This window comes from Amblyomma maculatum, chromosome 8 (assembly GCF_055883805.1).
Source record: "Amblyomma maculatum isolate TAMU_Amacu chromosome 8, ASM5588380v1, whole genome shotgun sequence".
NCBI classification, from domain to species: domain Eukaryota; kingdom Metazoa; phylum Arthropoda; class Arachnida; order Ixodida; family Ixodidae; genus Amblyomma; species Amblyomma maculatum.
This window is the reverse complement of record NC_139351.1, coordinates 94,649,580-94,669,699: the sequence shown is the minus strand read 5'-3', so window position 1 is coordinate 94,669,699 and position 20,120 is coordinate 94,649,580. Positions and strand designations below refer to the sequence as shown.

Below are 20,120 nucleotides of genomic sequence, written 5' to 3'. Positions count from 1 at the left end.
TATAATTATAGATATTGTTTCACTTAAGCCTTTGACCAAAAATCTGCGAGTTCAAGTAGGTTACCGGTTCTATCGAAAACAGAAACCAAGACGAGGCTAAAGTTTTGTTTTTGTATTCTCTCTTTCTTCCTTTCTCCCTGTGTGCATGCATGCGTATGCGCGCGTATGTGTGTTGTACAGGGTCATCCTAAAATGTACGTGAACATCGCTGAGAGTGGCCAACGTGGCCGTGAAGCGTCAGCGCGTCCAGCGCGGCCGCGCATCGTGGCGCAGGCGCACAGGAGCCTGGAGGTGGTGTTTCATGTCGTCTGCTGCAGCGCGGAAGCGCAATATGTCCTTTCACTGCTAGTGTTTTTCATCACTGGGATAGCATAATAAGCAACAAAGGAAAAAGTGGCTGTCGTACTTTTAAAATTGTGTCGATTGTCAGGCGACGAACATAAAGAATGTGTCATGGAACGAGCTTTGTCAAATCATCCGAGAACCACTCACTAAGGCAGACCATGCGGCTTAGATGGGCACTCATTTGCAGGAGCTTAACTGCCTCGCCAGCGGATAAGACATTGCCATGTTCAAACTAGGCCACTTGATAGCCTTCCATAGGACTGAGCAAACGCTGCAGTGAGTGAACCGCGATAACGCCATCTCTGCGCGTTTGGCCGCTGCCAGTACACAGTTAGGTACACCTCTCAGTAAAAGAAACACGGTGCGATTCCGTGCTGTAGCAGACGACACGAAGCACCGCCTCCAGTGAACTTGCGCCACTTTGTTTGATGCGCGGCCACGTTGACGCTCCGCGGAGCACGGCCACGCTTCACTGTGTTCGCACATATTTAGGACGACCCTGTACATTTAATTTTCTCGTTCATTCAGAGCGAAAGTTTTGCCTGGTCGTGCAGTAGTACGTACGGTACTACCGTAGTACATTGAACTCTCTGGGTTGACATCAAGAAAGCTGCATCGCGGCAGCGCCTCCTTTAAAGGAGGCGCTGATTGCGGTATGCATTAGCAATGGCGACCACCGCTGTTCTTTGTATTAAAGAGTAGGTATGGGAGTAGGCGCTGGTATCAAGTTAGCCCCCGTCGAAGTGGCGGGGGCTAACTTGCAGCATAATTTTTATCTGTTGTAGGCCGTCATTGCACCCGCCACCGTTTCGGTGGTGGACGACGGCTGTTGATGCGGCGCGCATCTTTCTCTCCCTCTTCCTTTTCTTTCTTCTCTATTTTCTTTTCTGTCTGCACGAGACAGCGGAGGTGGCTCAGCTAGAGCCAGTAGCAGGCCCGTGCATTTTCTTTTCCTTCTTCCTACAGCTACAACAACAACAATTTTATGGTTATGTCCTTGGAGGGCAAGTATTTTCAAGCAGGTGAGTTGAGGCATTTTACAATGCATTCTTGACAGTTTCTCATTTACGCTTATGCTGCAGGTATGACTTCGGAAAGTACAATACATGCGCAGTCGCGGTATGCTACTCGTGAGATATATATCGACACTTTGGCTTGGTTCCAGATTCGTTCATGCTTACTATTTGTAGCAAAGCTTTTTGAATGTCTAGCCACGCGTGTATATAAATTTGCCATCGGCAAAGCTGCCCTTGTATACAAAGGTAAACTAACTTTTGTGAAAAATTTCATTCGTAATGGTTTCTCACATGCATCCGACAGCAAGTGCAGCAGTTATTTTGCTCGCGCCACTGAAAATTAAGTGGGCTTTTGTGTTCTATGTTTACGGTCTTGCTGACACAGTCGTAAATCATTTTTCCATCACTAATTTTTGTTTTAGCACAAAATCTAATAGAGGATTTACATGGTACTGACAGTAACATTATTGTTTTGCAGTTAAACCGTGGCAACTGGGATCACTGATATGAGCGCTTAACGGTTCCTATACTGTTCAACTGCTTTCTGGTTACCCTGAGTGCCTAAATCTACGCGTGCCTCAACCACCATATTTCTTTTGAAGCGAAAAGCTTCACTAGGCTAGTCAACTCCGAGTCTTGTGTGTTTTTAACCACCAGTTTTTAACTTTGTTTGGCACATCATAGCCTTAGTTGCTTTTGCGCCATAAAACCCAATATAACTAACTAACTAACCAATTGTTCAATTTTTTATTAAACGGCACCCTCTCAGTATCTTGTGTGCCATTTGCTCTTGCAATTTTGTAGTAGGCCAACACCTCAGAGCTGGAGCATGAAATAAATACTATATAACTTCAGCAGGGAACAAGCATCAAAACTGCCAAACTTTGGCATACACAATGCCAGGTACATGATATACAACACCAGCACATCGGTCTCTGCATTTATACCGCCGCCACCTGCTACCAGGAGGGTTCACAGCTGGACGTCACTAGCCGTAGTGATCGCAGGTCCTGGTTTGTAACTGAACTTGAGTTAATGGCTATCGACGAGGCCCTTCAACTCAGCTCCAAAGAAACAGATTGTACCATCCACATCTACACGGACAGTCAAGAGACTATAAAAACTCTGAACGCTTTTCTTACAAAACCTCAGTGCAATTCCACATCAAACACCTCTGCCACTACCTGCAAGAGACCTCGCGAGTCTATGTATGGATTCACCAGACACCTGGACAGTAACACACAAGGAACCGGGAACAGAACTGCCCAAGAGGCCGCTGGCACACAGCTAGAGTATAGAGAAAGACCACCGGCATAGCCTTGATGCGAGCCTGTCCAATTCAGACTGCGTTACTGTTCTCCCATCCCTCTCATCATACCCGACTCTGTTTTCACACGCCTTAAACATGAGCAGAGGGGTTTGTTACGGGACCTTGTCCCCGACATTATCCTCCGATTCCTTCTGGTCTTTCTCGCCCTGCCCAAGTTCTCACTCACAAGGCGCGAGCCGATGCAGCATGCACACCAGACATCCTGAGTCGATGACGCTGAACCAGGATCGGCTGTGCAAACTACCCTGCTGATTCAGTTGACCTGCAGCACGTGATCTGGACCTGTCCTGGCACGGCGAGCCTCCGCGCCTGCTACACATCTGCTCACCACATCCAGACGTATGAAGACTGTACAGTCCCCAGTAGCGATGCCAATCACAAGCCCTCAACTTCACCTAAACCAACTACTTCCCCTCTAAGCCTCAGGTCATGCTTATGAATAGAGTTAATGAATGAATGCTTGCTTGCCGTGAACTTTTCATTTTCCTTCTTTCTTTTTCTTTCAACTCTGGAAGTCCTGGAATCTGAAACTAAGACTGTTGATAATCACGTTTTGTTTCCTTTTGATATAGAATGTGTGTTCCTTGCTTTGCAGTGGCTTGCCCACGTGTGCAGTAATTTGAAAACCCGAATCGGAGTGCTATTCATGTGGGCGTTACAGCTTTCTCACTGCTTATTTTTTCACCATGGTCAAGATTCCAGCGGCCCTTCTGCGAGCAAGTCATGATCAAAACACTATATGTGTTACACACAGTGTGTTGCGCACTCTGAATCGACAAGCGATATTGCGTGCCTATTTGTTGTACGCATATCAGTGAGCGAGGGCTAGGTAACCCGAATGTTTTCTCGTCCTCTAACAAGGAAAACGCATTTATAAAGTATTTGAGTACTTCATTGCTGACAGTGCACATATCAGCATTCAAAAGTGTATCACCTTGAAAACAAGGCAGAGTGGATCAGATGGGCTAACACAGAATGTCCACACTTGTCAAGATAGGCAAGGACCACATGCAGTGTGAACGTCAGAGGCACAATGTTCTTTCATATAAAATTTTGGTGGCAGTTCAGTAGCCTTAGCACATTGCTGCGGCAGAATTATTCATTTGAACATTTTTCATTTCACATTTTTTTTTTAACCCGAGCAGGAATGGAAATCAAATAAACTGTCAGTTATAACCAAGCTCTAAGCATCAACACATTTTGCAGGTGTGAGGCTATAATGTATGCATGGCATTGTAATGTTATGCTTAAACTGCGCTGCTAGATTTTATCAAGTATATATGTAGGTAGTCAACAGTGTAATGTTCATAAATTATGCATAGCAGAGAGACAAGTGCAGCAACTTTAGCAAAAATTTGCTGCGAAGGATGTGGTAAGTTCCAAGGTTTCTTTCATCATATCAATTTTTAAATAGTCTGACAAATGTTTTTCTTTTCATTACGGAAATAAAGTTTTCACCACCACCAGTGCTTTCAGTCTGGTTTGGACCAGCATATGTGAATGGACAATACAACATTCTTCATCTGACAGGACACTAGGTTCCCAAAGTCACACAATCATTCATTCTGCCACTGCAGTCTAAGCAGAGTTGTTTTACAGTTGTTTGCAAATCCTTGCATTAACTCATCAGTCAATCATAATACTATCCAAATCAAATGCCTAAAAGTTTGATCACAATATGTCATGGTTGCATGCAATCGATCAGAAAAAAAGTGTCTCTGCACAATAGCTCCAACTATTTTGTGGTGATACAGCTAATCATCAGCAAAAGACCCAATGCACACACTTTCCTGCTTTTGGATGCTAAAAGTTTACTATGCTAATATCACCACCTCTCCAACCTTGTCAGGTCTCAGTGATTTCAACAGATAATGTACACAGAAATGTGTGCATCCACATATAGTCATCTTGTTTTCACTAATTTATCCACTTTCCCACCAGACATAAATGATTTCAGAAAGCATGGCAAAGATCTTCAATTTTATTGCTGGTGTGACAAAACACTACAATGAGTGCAAACAAACAGAATGCACACAACACTTTCTCAAAGTGAAGATCATAAACGCACTTGTGAATCTGCCAATGTCCTACGAAAGTTGACAAAGTGTAAGTATGAAACACATTTCACAAGTTCTCATTGTATTGCCTCATTTTTCTGCATTCATATGGAATTACTGTTAGCAGCCACAGCTGCTCAACATGAAACAATTACAGGAATCTTTGTCTCAATGGAAAAACCTTGAAAGTTTGACGGCAACTTTTGTGATAGTAGAAAGGCACTCAAAGATAGAAAGTGTTCCAAATGAGATCGCTACGGTAAGCATAAAGATGCATGCCAGAGTATCACTGCTGAAAGCCTTGTCCTCACAAAAAAATCTTGCTGTGTAGCCATAATTCCAATATCAATGACACATATGAAGCCTAGCAGGGCCATTACCCTTTCGGAAAAAAAGTCTGAGCACATCTGAGGCCATACACTCCAGTACGTATTTTGTGTAAAGGCCTTGTTGATGTGGAGCAAACTGATAAATGCAACCACTGACAACACTGAGGAAGATTGCTTGCCACTGCAAGAAGTTCTGATAAGACACCAAAGCGTCATGAACTTATATGGATATTATTTTTGTGGGCTCTCAAATCACTCCTCTCTTGGAACGCCTTATCACAGAAGTTACACTAGTATGGTTTTATGCTTTCGTGAGCTCGCAGGTGCCTCAGGAGTCCTCCAATTAGATGCAAAGACCATGGGGCACAGCTGGCAACAGTGTGGCTTCTCGCTCGTTGGATGCGATGGTGCACAACCACTGTCTCTGAATATGAGATCTTCGTTGCAAATTTCACACTGGTAAGGTCAATTGCCCGTGTGGATGCGGTTATGCTTATCCAGGCTGTCCTGAATTGCAAAGCTCTTCCCGCAAAAGTGGCACTTGTATGGACGGTCTCCGGTGTGAGAATTGAGATGTGATGCTAAGTAGTCGCTTCGTTTGAACCTCTTAGAGCAAAGGTGGCACTGGTGCGAACGTTCACCATAATGGGAGCACACATGAACCACCAGTTGGTACTCTTTTTTGAAGGCTTTGCTGCAAAGGCGGCACTGATGCTGCTTCTGGGATGAACCAGAATCGGCAGTTGTAGCGCAACTGCCTGTCCCAACCCGTGGAGGTTCAGCCATACTTGTGATGTGCAGTGGCTGCGCCTGCATCATAAACCCGAGAATATTGTTACGTGAAGACTCAATCTATTTACAGTATATTTACAAGACGGCTGCAACTCTCATAGCAGTGAGCAGCACCATGGAAACAGTCCCACTTCGTCTTCATCTATCTGCCTTTCCCTTCAGCGAGGCAAGGGAGGGAAACACTTCGTCCTCGTCTTATCGTAACATGACCCCAGGCGGTGTAATCGCCATTCCGGCATGAGTTGGTATGGCTTCTGCTGGGAAACATGTACAATGTCAGTAGCGGGGCGAGAGGAGGAGGAAGAGGGTTAAGTGTGTCCTGTAAATTTACTGTGATTAGATTGAGAGAGAATAAGGAGGAGAAAGAGGGTTAACTTCGTCTTTTAAATATACTGTAAAAGATTGAGTCTTCACGTAACAATATTGTCAATAAAATGTAGTTCACGTGTCACAGGTCATTATATACTATGGCAATTAGTAATGAACAAAGCAATTCTATACAACAGCTATAACAGCATATTACTACCCAGGTCACTTGATCAATCTCAAAAGAAATAAAGCTAAAATAAAGAAATAAAGCACACAAAGGCATTGTCTTTCAACTGACGATTAATGGAGCAATGCCTGCAATATACTGTCAGGCAGCGGTGACAATGCTGTGAGCACAAAAGTGCACACAGGTGTAACCGCACTTAAAACATTTATTTGGCTGATTTGCGCCCTCAAAATAGCTGAATTACTCATAGTATATTATATATACTATGTATATATATAATATATATATATATTATATATACTATATACTAGCAAACTCACTGGCCGTCAAATTACTAATTCCCGTCGCAGTGTAAATGCTCAATTTAAAGGCGACGAAGAAGCATCTAGATAAAGCCACAAACAGTGACTAGCGTAATCTGGAACATTGTAGAAACACAAACGCGTGGCTGGAATCCTCCGAGATACATCTCGGCGCATCCTGCGCAACAAAGAAAATTATTAAGCTGCGTCTGGAGGCAACGAGCATGAACAAACAAAGAGCACAGGATCGATTTGTGCACTACAACCACAGTGGTAAGACCACATGCCAGCGGCTGTCAAAAAAGAACAAATAAAGATTCAAATGGTTCGCAGTAATATACTGCTGCATGCCTCTCTGCAACCGAGGGAGACTAGGACAAAGTTTGATGTATCGTGGCACCATACGGATCCCACCAATGTCTTCTGCCTTGTACTGGTTACATTTTCTGGTGGAGCCGCCAGGTGTGATTCCTCTTTTGCTGAGCTCCATCCCTCAAGGGCAGCCGCCAGCCAAAACAGATCTGACCCCCGGTGCACAGCAGTGCAAGTCGCCACTTCCATGGTCAGTCGACCGAGTCCGGGCCTTTGTCCTGGATGCCTGTGGCCACCACGCACAGACCGAACACGACCACTGTGGCTAATGGAGGAAGCTTGCCCCATCAGTTCATTGTTCTCTAATCTCGAACGCCACCGCCCTTCCATGGCGAGCTTCTTCAGGACGCTGAAGACCGGCTAGATCAATTTGAACGTGTCACCAACTACAACGCCTGGAATGAGCAAAGGAAGCTGCTTCTTCCTTCGTCTACTTCGCCCTCAAAGATTCGGCGCGGAAGTGAAACGACGCTACCTTCATAGGACCTCTTTTGTCGCCAGCTGTTGGTGACCTACGCCACCAGCGACCGAAGGGAGCTAGTACATATGCTAGTACACGTTGAGCTAATTTTCCATGTCCATAGTGTCTCTGTCAAGGTAACGTCCTACATTAACGAGAGTGGGGGAGAACAACAGAAGGCATGGTAGCCATAACTGTTCAGCACAGGGCTTCATGGAGTACGAATGAGAAACCAAGCTTGCGTCCACTACAGAGCTCCTACTCTCGTTTTTTATAGAAGTAGGTCAAACACGAAACTCCACCAATTGTGTTCTAGGACAAACATATTTACATATACGAAAATGGCAGTTACGAAGATAGCTGAGTACAGCACCAAGTAAAGAGAGCTCTTCATCTCTGTTGTCTCTGTTCATCTCATACTCAAGAGAGAGGTGATGCACGAAAACCAAGACAAACGACGGTTACCTGCTCCACAGTGTTCTTTTCACCCTAATATTCTCCTTCATTTAGAAAATTTGGAAAATATTGAACTAAAAGCAAAAAGCAACTTGCACTACGTTTTAAAAAATTACCTAAAAGAGCCACATGGAATTGTGCCGTTTTCCATACACTCGAACCACAGCCCAATGTACATTATAACTTCATAGCTCCGTCCCAAAAAAGAATTTGATTCCTATATAAAACTTTCAATAAAATGAGTTAAAATAACTGGGGCTCAACTTCCAAATCAGACCAGATATTGAAATCAAACTAAAAGCTACACACGGTTCAACTCTTGAACATGCACCACTACCGCCTTCATAAGATGCACATTTTATATCTACAGAGATGAAAAACCACTTCAAAAATAAAGAGGCTGTTTTTGCAAACATACATGCAATGTCCGTAGAACCAGGTAGGTTCGGCACCCGTACCATCTCTTCCTGTTGCCCGACTGGAGAGTCCTCAACATCTGCAGAAGCACAATGGTCGGAATGGTTCCATCACTTCTTGTTCCACAACCAGCATGTCCATATACCATCAGCATGCAGAGAACAAGGGAGGTGATTTTAAAAGACATAAGGTGACCTTTGTGACAAGTTCGCACGCTGCTAACCAATATGATAAAATAAATTATTGATGGCATGCTGATGCAGCAATGTACCTTTTATTCGTTGGTTTGGTTGGTTTATGGAGTTTAAAGTCCCAAAACGACCCAGGATATGAGAGATGCCGTAGTGGAGGGCTCCGGAAATTTCGACTATCTGGGGTTCTGTAACATGCACTGACATCGCTATGTCCCTCTTGTGAATGTAAAACGCTTCAAATAAGAAGCAAGCATATAAAAGCAGTGCATATCATAGTGTGATGATGTGGACTGTCCCCGCGTGGTTTTGGGCACTAACAAAGAGGTGTGACCACGTGCGGGGCGAGCCAGTACATGAGGGCAATCGAATGCGAAAGCCCAGGAGCAAGTTGTGGCAGTGGGTTCCTGGATGGCAACATGTCCATTTGGAGCTAAGCGTTTCCTTAAAAGCCAGCTAGTCAGTGCCTGTTGGGCACCAAGGTCTGAGGTCTGGCTGCAGCATAGCATCGTGCCACCCTGCTGTAGCTCAACATCTCCCTACCTTGCCCTCCAAAGCACCTGCCTGCTAATGCCAGCGTCCCAGGAGCCGACATTCCTGCCTGCAGTTTGGAGCCTTGCAGATAACTGTCCTGGTGACCAGGCCATAGCTGCTGTGGGGCGTGCGAATAACGGTCGCCAACCGGCCAACAGTCGTCCACCTGCGGCGCAGGGCAACCGGACGTCAGAGCCACGCTCACCTGGACCCACAGAGGACAGTTTTGTTAACCTACCTTTGTTCACCTTAGGCTGTAATTATAGACTCTTAGTGTGCGTGAGTACAGCCTGTTTTCTGCCCGTGGCTCCTGAAGGGGCCTGGGTTCACGATTACATCATACTTAGTTTGCTGTAACACCAGCATCCCCGCATTATTTACTAGGTGGCAGTGTAACTGGCTTATTTTTGGGTGCATTAATTGATTTTTTTTAGTGCGGTTCCGAAAGGACAGGCTGTAATGCCATGCCCTACAAATTGGTGATCACTAACTAGTTTTCAGTGCAGACATCACAAGTTTCAATCGTTTGGCAGAAGAATTACTAGTTTTTTTGTTTTTTTTTATAGAAATAAATGGAGCTTTCGTTTCCAGAAAAAATATATTTACAGACAATAAGAGGCACAGAATAGATTGTTATAGATATAGAGTTTCTTACACTCTTAACTAGAGGGAAAGCTGAGGGCGCTGCACTTCAGCCACCATGGGTGCGCTAAGGATCATGGGCCGGTGTGCTACTTGGTGCGGGACAGTCGGTTTTTCTCAGGTGCGCGAAGTGGCGTTACTAATGATGTTTCTTTTTCATCATCATCATCATCATCTTGAGGTGCGTACATAGACCGCAAAAGCCATAGTAGCGAAGGCACAAAAGCAGACGTCGCCAATAAAAGGTTTCTGTTTCCCGAAATGCCACTAAAAACTTCCTTAAGTAATTGCGCAACCATAAATATTTCCAAAGCGTTTTTTTCCTTTCAAAGTGTGCCTATTAAGTGCAAAATATTTGTATTTGTGCTGCTCAAAACTACGCCAATAGGAGAAAGAGCCATCGCTTATATTGGATAAATTTCACACTGACTGGGTTGTTTCCCTCTCTTTTTGCAATTTATAGCCACAAAATTGAATGTTAGAACATTGTTTACGGTAGAGCAACGTTTATCTTTGCATTAGTTCTGGCTAAAAGTTGTAGTTCCGCACTCGGTAGCTCTCCGGCCCATGATGCTTTGAGAGCCCATGGTGGCTGAACCGGTTGTCAGGAAACTCCACGTAAACTCCCATAGATGGCAGCACAGCTTTCCCTCCAGATAAGAGTAAGAAACTCTATGGTTATAGAGAACAAAACTTAGAGTAATTGTCTTTAGTGCCCCTTCAAGAGACAATGTTAACCAAGTGAAAGCCTCATACATTGCTAGTCACTTATGTAATGACAGCTCACTGTGTAAAACCCTTAGCTATGCTATGCTGATGCAGCACACGCCACTCTTCTTGTGAATGTACAGTCATTCAATTAAGGAGCCTGCATATAGACCAATAACGATCTGTGACATAAGATGCGGTGGAGCAGCTGTCACTCGGTGGGGCCGATTGGGGGTGCAAAGAAGGCTTAGCGCTAACAGGAATACATGAAAAAAAGATTTCAACGCGGATTTCTGATTTCAGAGTGCGCCTGTGATGTGCAGAGTAACCGTGAACATCGTAGAAAAGGCTGTAAAAATGTGAATGTTTCTAAAATGACGGGGAAAATACAGAGGTACTAAGTCAGAAGTGCTACCCATGATAGCACATGTAATAAAAACTAATCAAAAAAACTTTTTAGGTTTTGGAGAGCCCCAATAAATATGGCCGATGGTTAAAGATTAGCTAGTTGTTTGAAGAAAAAGTGTTAAGGAATATCCTACGTCATTTTGAAGTTATTATATGTTTTTAAAATGCCCCAATAAATGTGAGCGACATACCAAAACTTCATTATCCGCTGGGTGCTTGTGCTGTCCAACATGCTGCTGCACAGGCTACATTTCATCTTAAATACTGCCTCAAATGATACAAACCTTTAAGCTGAAGGTAGTCCTCACTCAGCATGATAAACAAATTGTGCGCAGCAGAAGATGACCAGAATCTAGCGTCTGCTAGCACAAGTCGCATCCGCGGACTCCGGCGCCGTCTGTGCATTCTGTCCGCTCAAATTGCACGTCGTCTGTGCCGCTGTCTGCAAAAGTGGGCCGCTCTCTGTACGTCATTTTACCACCTCATTTTTTCAATGAAAGGACAGGCTTGAAAGTGTATGTACTTCTTCCTTCTGTCAGACAATGCGTTCACTGGACTGCAGTCTGTGAGCCCTTGAACTCTGCAGTCTGTGTGCTTTGGGACATCATCTCCAAGGTGCATTGTGATGGCTTCGACACCACCTTGAAGGCACACTGGATGGGCTTGGTGGCCTTAAGCATGATGCACTGTGTAGCTGCATTGTTTTCTCCTGCAGAAGATAGTTTCACACTATTAAGAGGATGACATTAAGGGGAACGAGGAATGAGAGCTAAGAACAGAAAGAACTTTGCATATATTACGTTATAACCAACAATGATGGGTGCCAACATCATGAGCGAAATATGACCTGCCCGAGCAACACCTTGAGTTTAGGCATTAAGCATTCTGGCCATAAGTCACACGAGAAACATCTACAATGGCAGCTTTAAGAAAATAAATGGTGCATGAGTTCCACTAGTGTGTAAGACACACATGTTTATTCAGCAAGTGAAAGAAAAAAATGCACTGAATGCGTGTGCTTTTTGTTGCGATTGTCCTAATATCGCTTTTTCGTTGTTTTAGCCTTTGATCTAGGATGTGGCGTTCTGCAGTATATACTGGGCATGTGCATTGGGAAAGAAAGGTAATGTGATATAATATATATATATATATATATGTTTTATTTTCTGAATAGAAATGTAGTTGTGAATCAGCACTCTTCTGTGTGCTTCCTGTTCCTTTACCCCTTTGCACTGTTTTTTTTCATCCAAAATGACTCAGTGTTCATTTGCTAAAGACTGCAACAAAAATAAATGTCCAGAGTGGCTGCCATGTATACTCCTAACCCTCGTAAGCTGGCCAACGAGCCTTCCATTATATTATTGATAGCCTTTGCTGCCAGCTTTCAATTAAATTTTCAGTTCCAGTTCTGTCACTGCCAAGAATGAATGGCTCATCTGACCAGGCCTACAGCATTTATGAAAACCAGCGGAGACAAACATCATCCAACAAAACTGCCTTTAACAAATCAGACACAGATAACAATTACAGAAACAAAAAAATGTTGAAAGTTAGGTTGGTCACACTTTATGAATTAAGAACAAGTATTCAAATTTGTAGGCCGAAATTTGATTAAATACAGACAAATAGAGACAAAAGAACAAGCATAAAAGTGTGTGTACCTCTTCCTTCTGTCAGACATTGCATTTGCTGGACTGCAGTCTCTGTGCTCTTGAACCTTCCCGTCTGTGTGCTTTGGGACACCATCTCCATGGTGCGCTGTGAAGACTTTGACACCACCTTGAGAGAACACATGGTAGGCTTGGTGGCCACAAACATGTTGCACTGTGTGGCTGCATTCTTTCCTCCTGGAGAAAAAAATTTCACACATTTACAAGGATGACATTAAGGAGAACACGAAATGGGAGCTCAGAACAGAAAGGAATTTTAGTACACTAGATGATAACCAGCACTAATGGGAGTCAACATCATGAGCGAAATATGGCCTGCACGAGCCGGAGACCATTTGTTTACACACTCAACATTCTGGTCACAAGTCGCAGGGGTAACAAACATATCTTGCAATGGTGGCTTTAAAAAAATAACTGGTGCATATGAGTTGCACTGGCTTATAAAACACACCTGTTTATTCAGTAAGTTATCAAAAATGCACTCAGTGTCCATTTGTTGAAGACTGCAACAAGAATAACTGCCAACAGTTGCTGTCATGTATATTCTAAACACTCATGAGCTGGCCAACGAGCCTTCTATTATATTATTGATAATCTTTGCTGCCAGCTTTCAATTAAATTTTCAGTTTCAGGCCTGTCACTGTCAATAATGAATGGCTCATCTGACCAGGCCTGCAAAATCTGTGAAACATTGAGAAAACCAGCTGAGACAAACATCACCCAACAAAACTGCCTTTAAGAAATCCCAGACAGATAATATGTACAAAAAAAAAAAAATAAAATGTGGCAAGCTAAGTTGGTCCAGAGCTATGAAGAACAAGTAGTCAAATTTGTAAGCCAAAGTTGGATGATATATAGACAACTAAAGAAAAAGAATGGAGAACAACATAATCATTGAATGCCTGGGATGAGTCAAAATACAATGTTAGGAAACAGACAAGAATCACACCAAATGCATGTTTGATAATCAAAAGGGCTAGAGAAAAAGAATGATAGGGGCCTTTAAGGGTATGACAGAACAGCATAGGTGAGCACCCGACATAGCCGTATGATTGTGCCTGCGTGACTTAAGTGTAGCGTGCATTCAAAAGCACTCAATGGTTGATTCTTATTCCACCTTCCAACCTGAAATGAGCGACCAGAGTTGGCAGCTTCTCCCAAATTTCTATCGTGGTCTCATTAAGTTGCACAAACCATCAAAGAATCGCTGTTCAGTAATTCCAGCTGCTGCCTACTACCTGCCAGAGCCACGGCCATAACTTTTTGCTCACGACGTCAAAACCAACAATGATGGCGGATTTTCCGAGTAACAGAAGCTTGTGTTTTAAATGCCCAACATATAAAATAATTCGCAGAAAGTATTAACAGCCTCCTTTTTTTTCCTGGCCTTATCCATCTCTTAGGGATTCACACTAAACCCAGACCAATTTTTCTTGTTCTCGGCAAACAGCCTCCCTACTTCCTGGTTCCCATTCTCTTGCACGTACTCAACCACATGCAACCTAAATTTTGCACTGTCCTTCGCTTTGCAAGTGGTGTCATGTTGAATGGGAAGAATACACAACGCATACAGAATAAGCCAAACCAAAGTAATGCCAAACGAACTGATGTTGAAATCAAAACTTGCAAAAATGTGGATAGATTGGGTGTGGCCAAAATTGATTTCACCTTTAACCTATTTTTCAAAAAAAGACTTATTCTTGCCACTTTTGCACACTAAATTTCTTTTCTAATTTATTTACTGGGCACAGCAAAAGATGATGCAAAGTTCTCTTTCACAAGCCTGCACAGGTTATATCCTGTAACTTAAGTTACAGGATATAACCTGTTACAGGATATAACCTGTGCAGGCTTGTGAAAGAGAACTTTGCATCATCTTTTGCTGTGCCCAGTAAATAAATTATCTGCTAGGGAAAGACGGTTAAATTTAAAAGCATTTTCCTTTCTGCAGTGCCTGAATTTGCCTCCGCATTGCTACGAATTATTGCACCTAGTGCATGAATTTCATAATGATTATTAAATGGTGTTACAGGTCACACACTATCATAATCATCAGCACACAAGATAAATTTGTTCTACGTTGTTTCACCATTCTGCTTGTAACACGTCTGTACCATCTCATCGCTGCCTCATGGACCGAAGATGACGTGATACATCGCAGGTATGTCTAACAGTGAATACTCTCAAACCTGGATATACAGGGCTACAAATAGATTGTGAAACAGTCTGATGCAGCAACAAATGAATGACCGAAGAATAGCTATATAGATAAGTTGACATGTGATGAAAGTGAGGATCTACCTTTCCTCGCAACCGCCACAAGCAGCAGAACTCCTTTTTGTCGCATGCGTTTTGCTACTATGCTTCCCCTCTAGCCCCCTTGTGTAGTGGCAGAGAACAGAGAGAAGAGGCGCTCGTGACTGCCTGGGCATGCAGCAGGCAACCCCACCTCCCCCTTCAGTATCCTCAGACTGGTGGGCACAGAGCAGCAGTAAGGAGCGCAGCTACAGTGCAGATTATTTTCTAGTACACTGTAGCGCAGCCACAGCAAGAGCCATCCCACCTGACACTATTTGTGCTAAATTTGCTCGTTGCATATGGCGTGCCTGCATGCATATATATAGGATAATATTGGGCAACTCCAAAAAACAGTTAGCCGGCGTGCTAATCCTTCATTAGCGCTTCACTCTTACTATTTGACACATACAAATTACCACAAACAATGTCAACTGAACACAGGGCAACCTACCTGTGTATTAAAAAATTAGGCTCGGTTTAGCTCTGGCTAAGTAGCAAAAGCAACAGACGCATGGCTACGCTTGTGGTTATTGGTGTTTCATAGTGGCAGCTATGGCTATATCAAGAAGGAAATGCATAGTTACGATTTTCGACGTCCCCAGACTCGACGATTAAACCGGCAGCGGCCAAAGACCGCTTCCTTCTTTTTTCCAGACGAGCAGCCCGCTCTTCAGCCGTTTCTTCGGCACGCTGTCTCCTGAGGTTTTCGTTGCGTCTACGTCTGGCTTCTTCTGTCGCACCATTGGCTCGTTTAGCAGCAGCGTCTGCCCGCCGTTTCTCTAGCCTTCTTGTGCATTCTTCCTCCGTCTCCTGGGCACGTCGTTTGCGCTTCGTCTCATTCCGACGCTCTTGGGAACTTAACCCGGAATTTTCCGTAGTCGCCGTAAAGTCACTACGGGAAGTAGAACGACTTCTTCTAGCTGCATCTTCGTTGCGACGCTTCTCGAGTCGTGCAGCGTGTTCTTCTGCTGTCTCTTGAGCGCGTCGTCTCTTTCTAGCTTCGTTCTGTCGTCGTTGCCTCTCTTTAGCGCTCCCCATAACGACTAGATTCCACCGAGGCGAAGCGTCACCTCCTTTTCTCTAGGGTGCCTCGATGCCTTTCGCTTCCGAAAAGACATCGAGGCACCTTTCCTCTGTCCACGGAGCACACTGGCGGGAGCGAGCTCGGCTAAGCGGTTGCTAGGTGTGGCTGTTCAAGGTTCAAGGTCATTCGTGGCCGCGGCCACGACATACGCGACGAGTTGAAACCTGGCGTAATGTTGCTTTCGCAACAAAGAACTACCACGTATGTACTTGAAGATGCAAACCGTGCATCTGCCTGCCACCTCCGAAACATCGCCATTCAAACCGAGTTCGCGATTGTTTACAGTCATGAAGGAGACCCCATATGTTTACAGTCGCGAGCGTGGTCGCGAGGATCGCGAGCACGGTGATCGCGAGTAGCGCAAGTAGCGTCGTAGCCTCATCGTAGCGTTCACATCGGTCGAAACACGTCACACTCACGTGACCTGTGCATGCTGACGCATGGCTGACGCATGCTGACGTCGGTGGTAGTGATAGCGCGCTTCTATTTAAATTTAAAATGGCGCGCTTCAAGACGGACGTTTTGTTTTGTTGTCGGTTGGCATGCCATGGCATTCCCGGTAGCATGCCAGGTGGCGTTTCATCTGCGCTAAATTTTCTTGTTGCCGCAGCTTAAAAGGCGCTTGTTGCGTGGTGTTAATTGCTGCTATCGGTACGCGCGCATGAGTTTTGTGTTGCGAGTTGCTTTCCGTTTCTTGGTTCGAACACGGGTACGATGGGACTGGGACAGGTAGGTCACCGCCGCTTGCGGCGGGGGTGCGGGGGCTAGCCTGCCATCGAATTTTTATCTGTTGTAGGCCGTCAGTGCACCCGCCACCGTTTCGGTGGTGGACGACGGCCGTTGTTGCGGCGCGCGTCTTTCTCTCCCTCTTCCTTTTCTTCTCTATTTTCTCTTCTGCCTGCACGAGGCTACAGAGCCAGTAGCAGGCCCATGCATTTTCTTTTCCTTCTTCCTACATGCCGCAACAACAACACGCGGGTACTCCGGAATAGTTGTCGGTTGGGTATGTAAAGCATTGCTCACATTTAGGTGTAGATATGTTTGGTAGGAACATCGCTAGGAATGAGCCAGTATCTCAGGTACGTACATTATGTATAGCTCTTTTGGCCTTTTTGTTTTTTGCATGGGCTTTAGCGATGTGAACGTTTCTAAGCGGTTCAGTTTAAATGGATGTCCCCCGCTTTCGTTCGCCTTCAGTAGTGCGTCGTGCGGTGGGTGCATGGTGAGTGGGATAGTGAAACACTTTGACCAGTATTTTTCGTTATGTCGCTGTCACGATTTTGTGCGAGTGAACAGAAATAGATAAAAATGTTTGCGCAGGGCGATAGATAAATTACATCGACGTTCTCGTTTACCAACTCACTCGGCCGGTTAGCTTACGGCATTGTCGAGAGCACGCGCCTTCGGAGTAAATACCTGGCGTACATAGCTTTCTCCATCATTCTTCCGCGAGACCAGGACGAGTACACAGGTGCTAGTGCATCCAGACCGCTCAGCTGCTACACGCAAAGGGCCTAGTGCGCTGGTATGGAGGCGCCACTGCTCCGGAACAAGTAGCGCCACCTCCCGCCGGCGCACCCATATGTGGTATGTCTGCTCGTCGGAGAGAGGCGGCGGAGTGAACGCGAAGTCTACTCTTCTCGGCAGAAACCTTGTGAAAAGAAAACTTTTGTCGGTCATTTCCTGCCTCGTGTCACACGCGTACATAACAGACACATGTACCATGTGTGCGTGTTGAAAAATAAACCAAAAACAAAGCGAAGAAAGCCGCTACCCATTCATGCCGTCTGGTAGAAGGCCGCCGGCGCTTGGGGCGCAGTGCATCGTCGGCGCGCGAGCGCTTCTGCTGGCGGCTCTACGGGTTTTTTTCTTCTTTAAAGTAGGAATTCGGAATTCGTCCCGTCTTCCCCAAGACGGGACGAGCAGGCTGTATATGGAGATGTAGCCTAAGGCGTGGGGCCTTGAGTGCACGTGCTTTTTCGGCGCTCGGCATTTCTACCGTATTTTTTATTTTCTACTCGATGCGTCGAAACGAGTGGTGACGGTTCAGTGCGCGGAAAAACAGCCATGGCTGAGCAAGCTCTACAGCGCGTGCTGTTCGGGGGATTTCGGGCGATCGGGAATGTTGAGACTTAATTTAAGAATAACTGCTTGGTGCGCGGTAAGAAACTGTACGAAGCCAGCACGTGCATGGAGTGCGCGGGGAACTTCACAGTGCAGGGCCCTCGGATATCTTCAGAAAATGCACTGCCGAAATGAAAACCACCTTCTACGACGTCAGCTTGGAGGTAAGTTTTATTCGGCCCTTTCGGCATCTCTTCACCACATATGTAATTCATTTTTTTTTTGTATGTAGTTGTTGGCGAACCCACGCAATATCACGGATGCCAGTTGCGTCTGCAAGGCCGGGTGTCACTGTTAACGATGCGATCTCGTATGATTTCCAAGGAAATCGCAAAAAGAACTTGATTTTCGATTGCTTCCCGATGGTTTTTTTTTTTTTTTTATAAAACTATTATGACACCCATAAACACAAGAGCAGATCGAGCTGTTAGTTTAAAAGGACGTTTTCTCTTTGCGGGGAACCATGAACGTGTAGCAAGTCAGAAAGCGCGCACTCCTGCAATGTGCTTCGCTCTCCATGTCGTGCTTCTACGTCTTCTACGACAGGCTAGGCTTCCCAAAAGCGAGCGCCGAGAACAGCTGGAAACTATCATTAGGAAGTCGTTAGAAAAAAAAAAAAAGTTCCCGTTGGGCAGGAAGGCTCCGCGCTCTCTACAACAAAGGCCGTGTCCGAAGGCCTGCCAGCTCTGGTTACAACAACTTTTAGTAGTTGTCACAACTTTTAAAGCTCAAGTTGGGTCCAGAAGTAAAAAAAAAAAAAAAAAGACCCGTTTATTTTGTGATTTTCGCGTGCTAGCGATCGCTCGTGCATGCTTGAAAAACCTAGCGTGAAGTACTGTACAAAAAAACAAACGTGGGAAATGCGCAGCCTTAACGAAAAGCAATGGGTGCGATATGAGATTCGAAATGACTAAGTAAGTACAGGCCATTGTTTCAGTCGGTGTTTATTTTTTATTCTTACGGGGACCCAAAAAGAAATCGGAACACAGCGTCGGTGCTACCCACGGTTGCGGATCCAGACAGCCGCGTTTTACAGCGGCGCCTCCCAGACGGCGCCACATGTTCGGCCAAAGCTGCAGCGCACCAGGCCCTAACTGCACTGTGTATGAAAGTTGGTGAAACCATGTATGGTAGGCTCTACCAGGAGGCCTGCTTCTTGGCTATTGTTGCAGAGGCTGCATGGTGACTATCCCCACATAACTCCGTTCAGTGGAGGTGGGAGGGAATAGCAGAGTCTCCAACCTGCGCTGCAGCTATAGCCAGTGACACCATCATTTATTAGGACGAATTTCTACCTACGGGGTTATCTACTTTTACTTCAGGTGCAGTCAGCATAAGTCGCCTTGAGGAACAAACAGTGCTCTTCTTTCAAGTTGCGGCGCTGACCAGCTCCTTGCTACCCTTTGGGTAATCAGTAATGCGCGTAAACTGATTTCCTCCGTGCTTGGCATAAAGGTTTCAAGCACTTGGAATATCTTGTCTTCCCCCATGACCCACAAGACATACCCATGTGAGGAAAGGTTGAGAGGAAGCTTCAAGGCTGGGTACTTTGTACTAAGCATACAATTCTCCACGCATCTTTGGGTCAGCAAGCACCATTTGTGCTGAGGTGTTGGAAGCAGCCTCGTGCCACGCATGAGCAGTCCTGTTGCATGCTCACCTGCAGGATAAACGTATGGTTAGTGCAATTGTCTATCGAGCAACTGTGTTGGAGGCTGCCTGCAACAGTGAGTGGGTGGCTGTCACCTTCTAGAAGTGGAAGGCTATGGCATCAACTGTGGCTCTTGCTTCATTGTGAGAGAACGGCGCAAAAAGTTGTTTATTCTGGCGGCTTGTTCTCGACAATGCCGTAAGCTAACTGGTCAAGTGAATTACTACCAGTGCACAATGAGAATGTCTATGCCACTTAGCTTTCGCCGGGAACAAATGTTCAATCTTTAACCATCTCTGTGCATGAGCAACAAAATTCATACTGTGACATGACGAAAAATACTGGCTGAATGTTTTACGAGTCCCAGCTTCAGCGGCCGCTTTTCGATGGAGGCAAAAAGATAGGCGCCAGTGCACTGTGCGATGTCAGTGCACGTTA

At 45.1% G+C, this 20,120-nt stretch overlaps 1 protein-coding gene across 6 annotated transcripts in view; it reads right to left on the bottom strand.

Moving 5' to 3' along the window:
* Positions 1-9,106: 9,106 nt before the first annotated feature.
* Positions 9,107-20,120, bottom strand: part of LOC146181856 (uncharacterized) — a 38,052-nt gene continuing 27,038 nt past the window's right edge. For 2 of the 6 annotated variants that reach the window (XR_014700297.1, XR_014700293.1), the window contains exons 6-7: positions 11,140-11,564; positions 9,107-9,263 (exon numbers count right to left, since the gene is read on the bottom strand). Coding sequence is in view for 1 of the 6 variants with exons in the window: in XM_084576868.1 (XP_084432994.1) it covers positions 11,404-11,564 (161 nt within the window). In the remaining 5 variants the exon portion in view is untranslated. Of the gene's footprint in view, positions 9,303-11,139; positions 11,565-12,516; positions 12,703-15,407; positions 16,279-20,120 lie in introns of those variants that run through there. The other 4 variants (XR_014700296.1, XR_014700295.1, XR_014700294.1 and 1 more) reach the window with 4 other exon arrangements.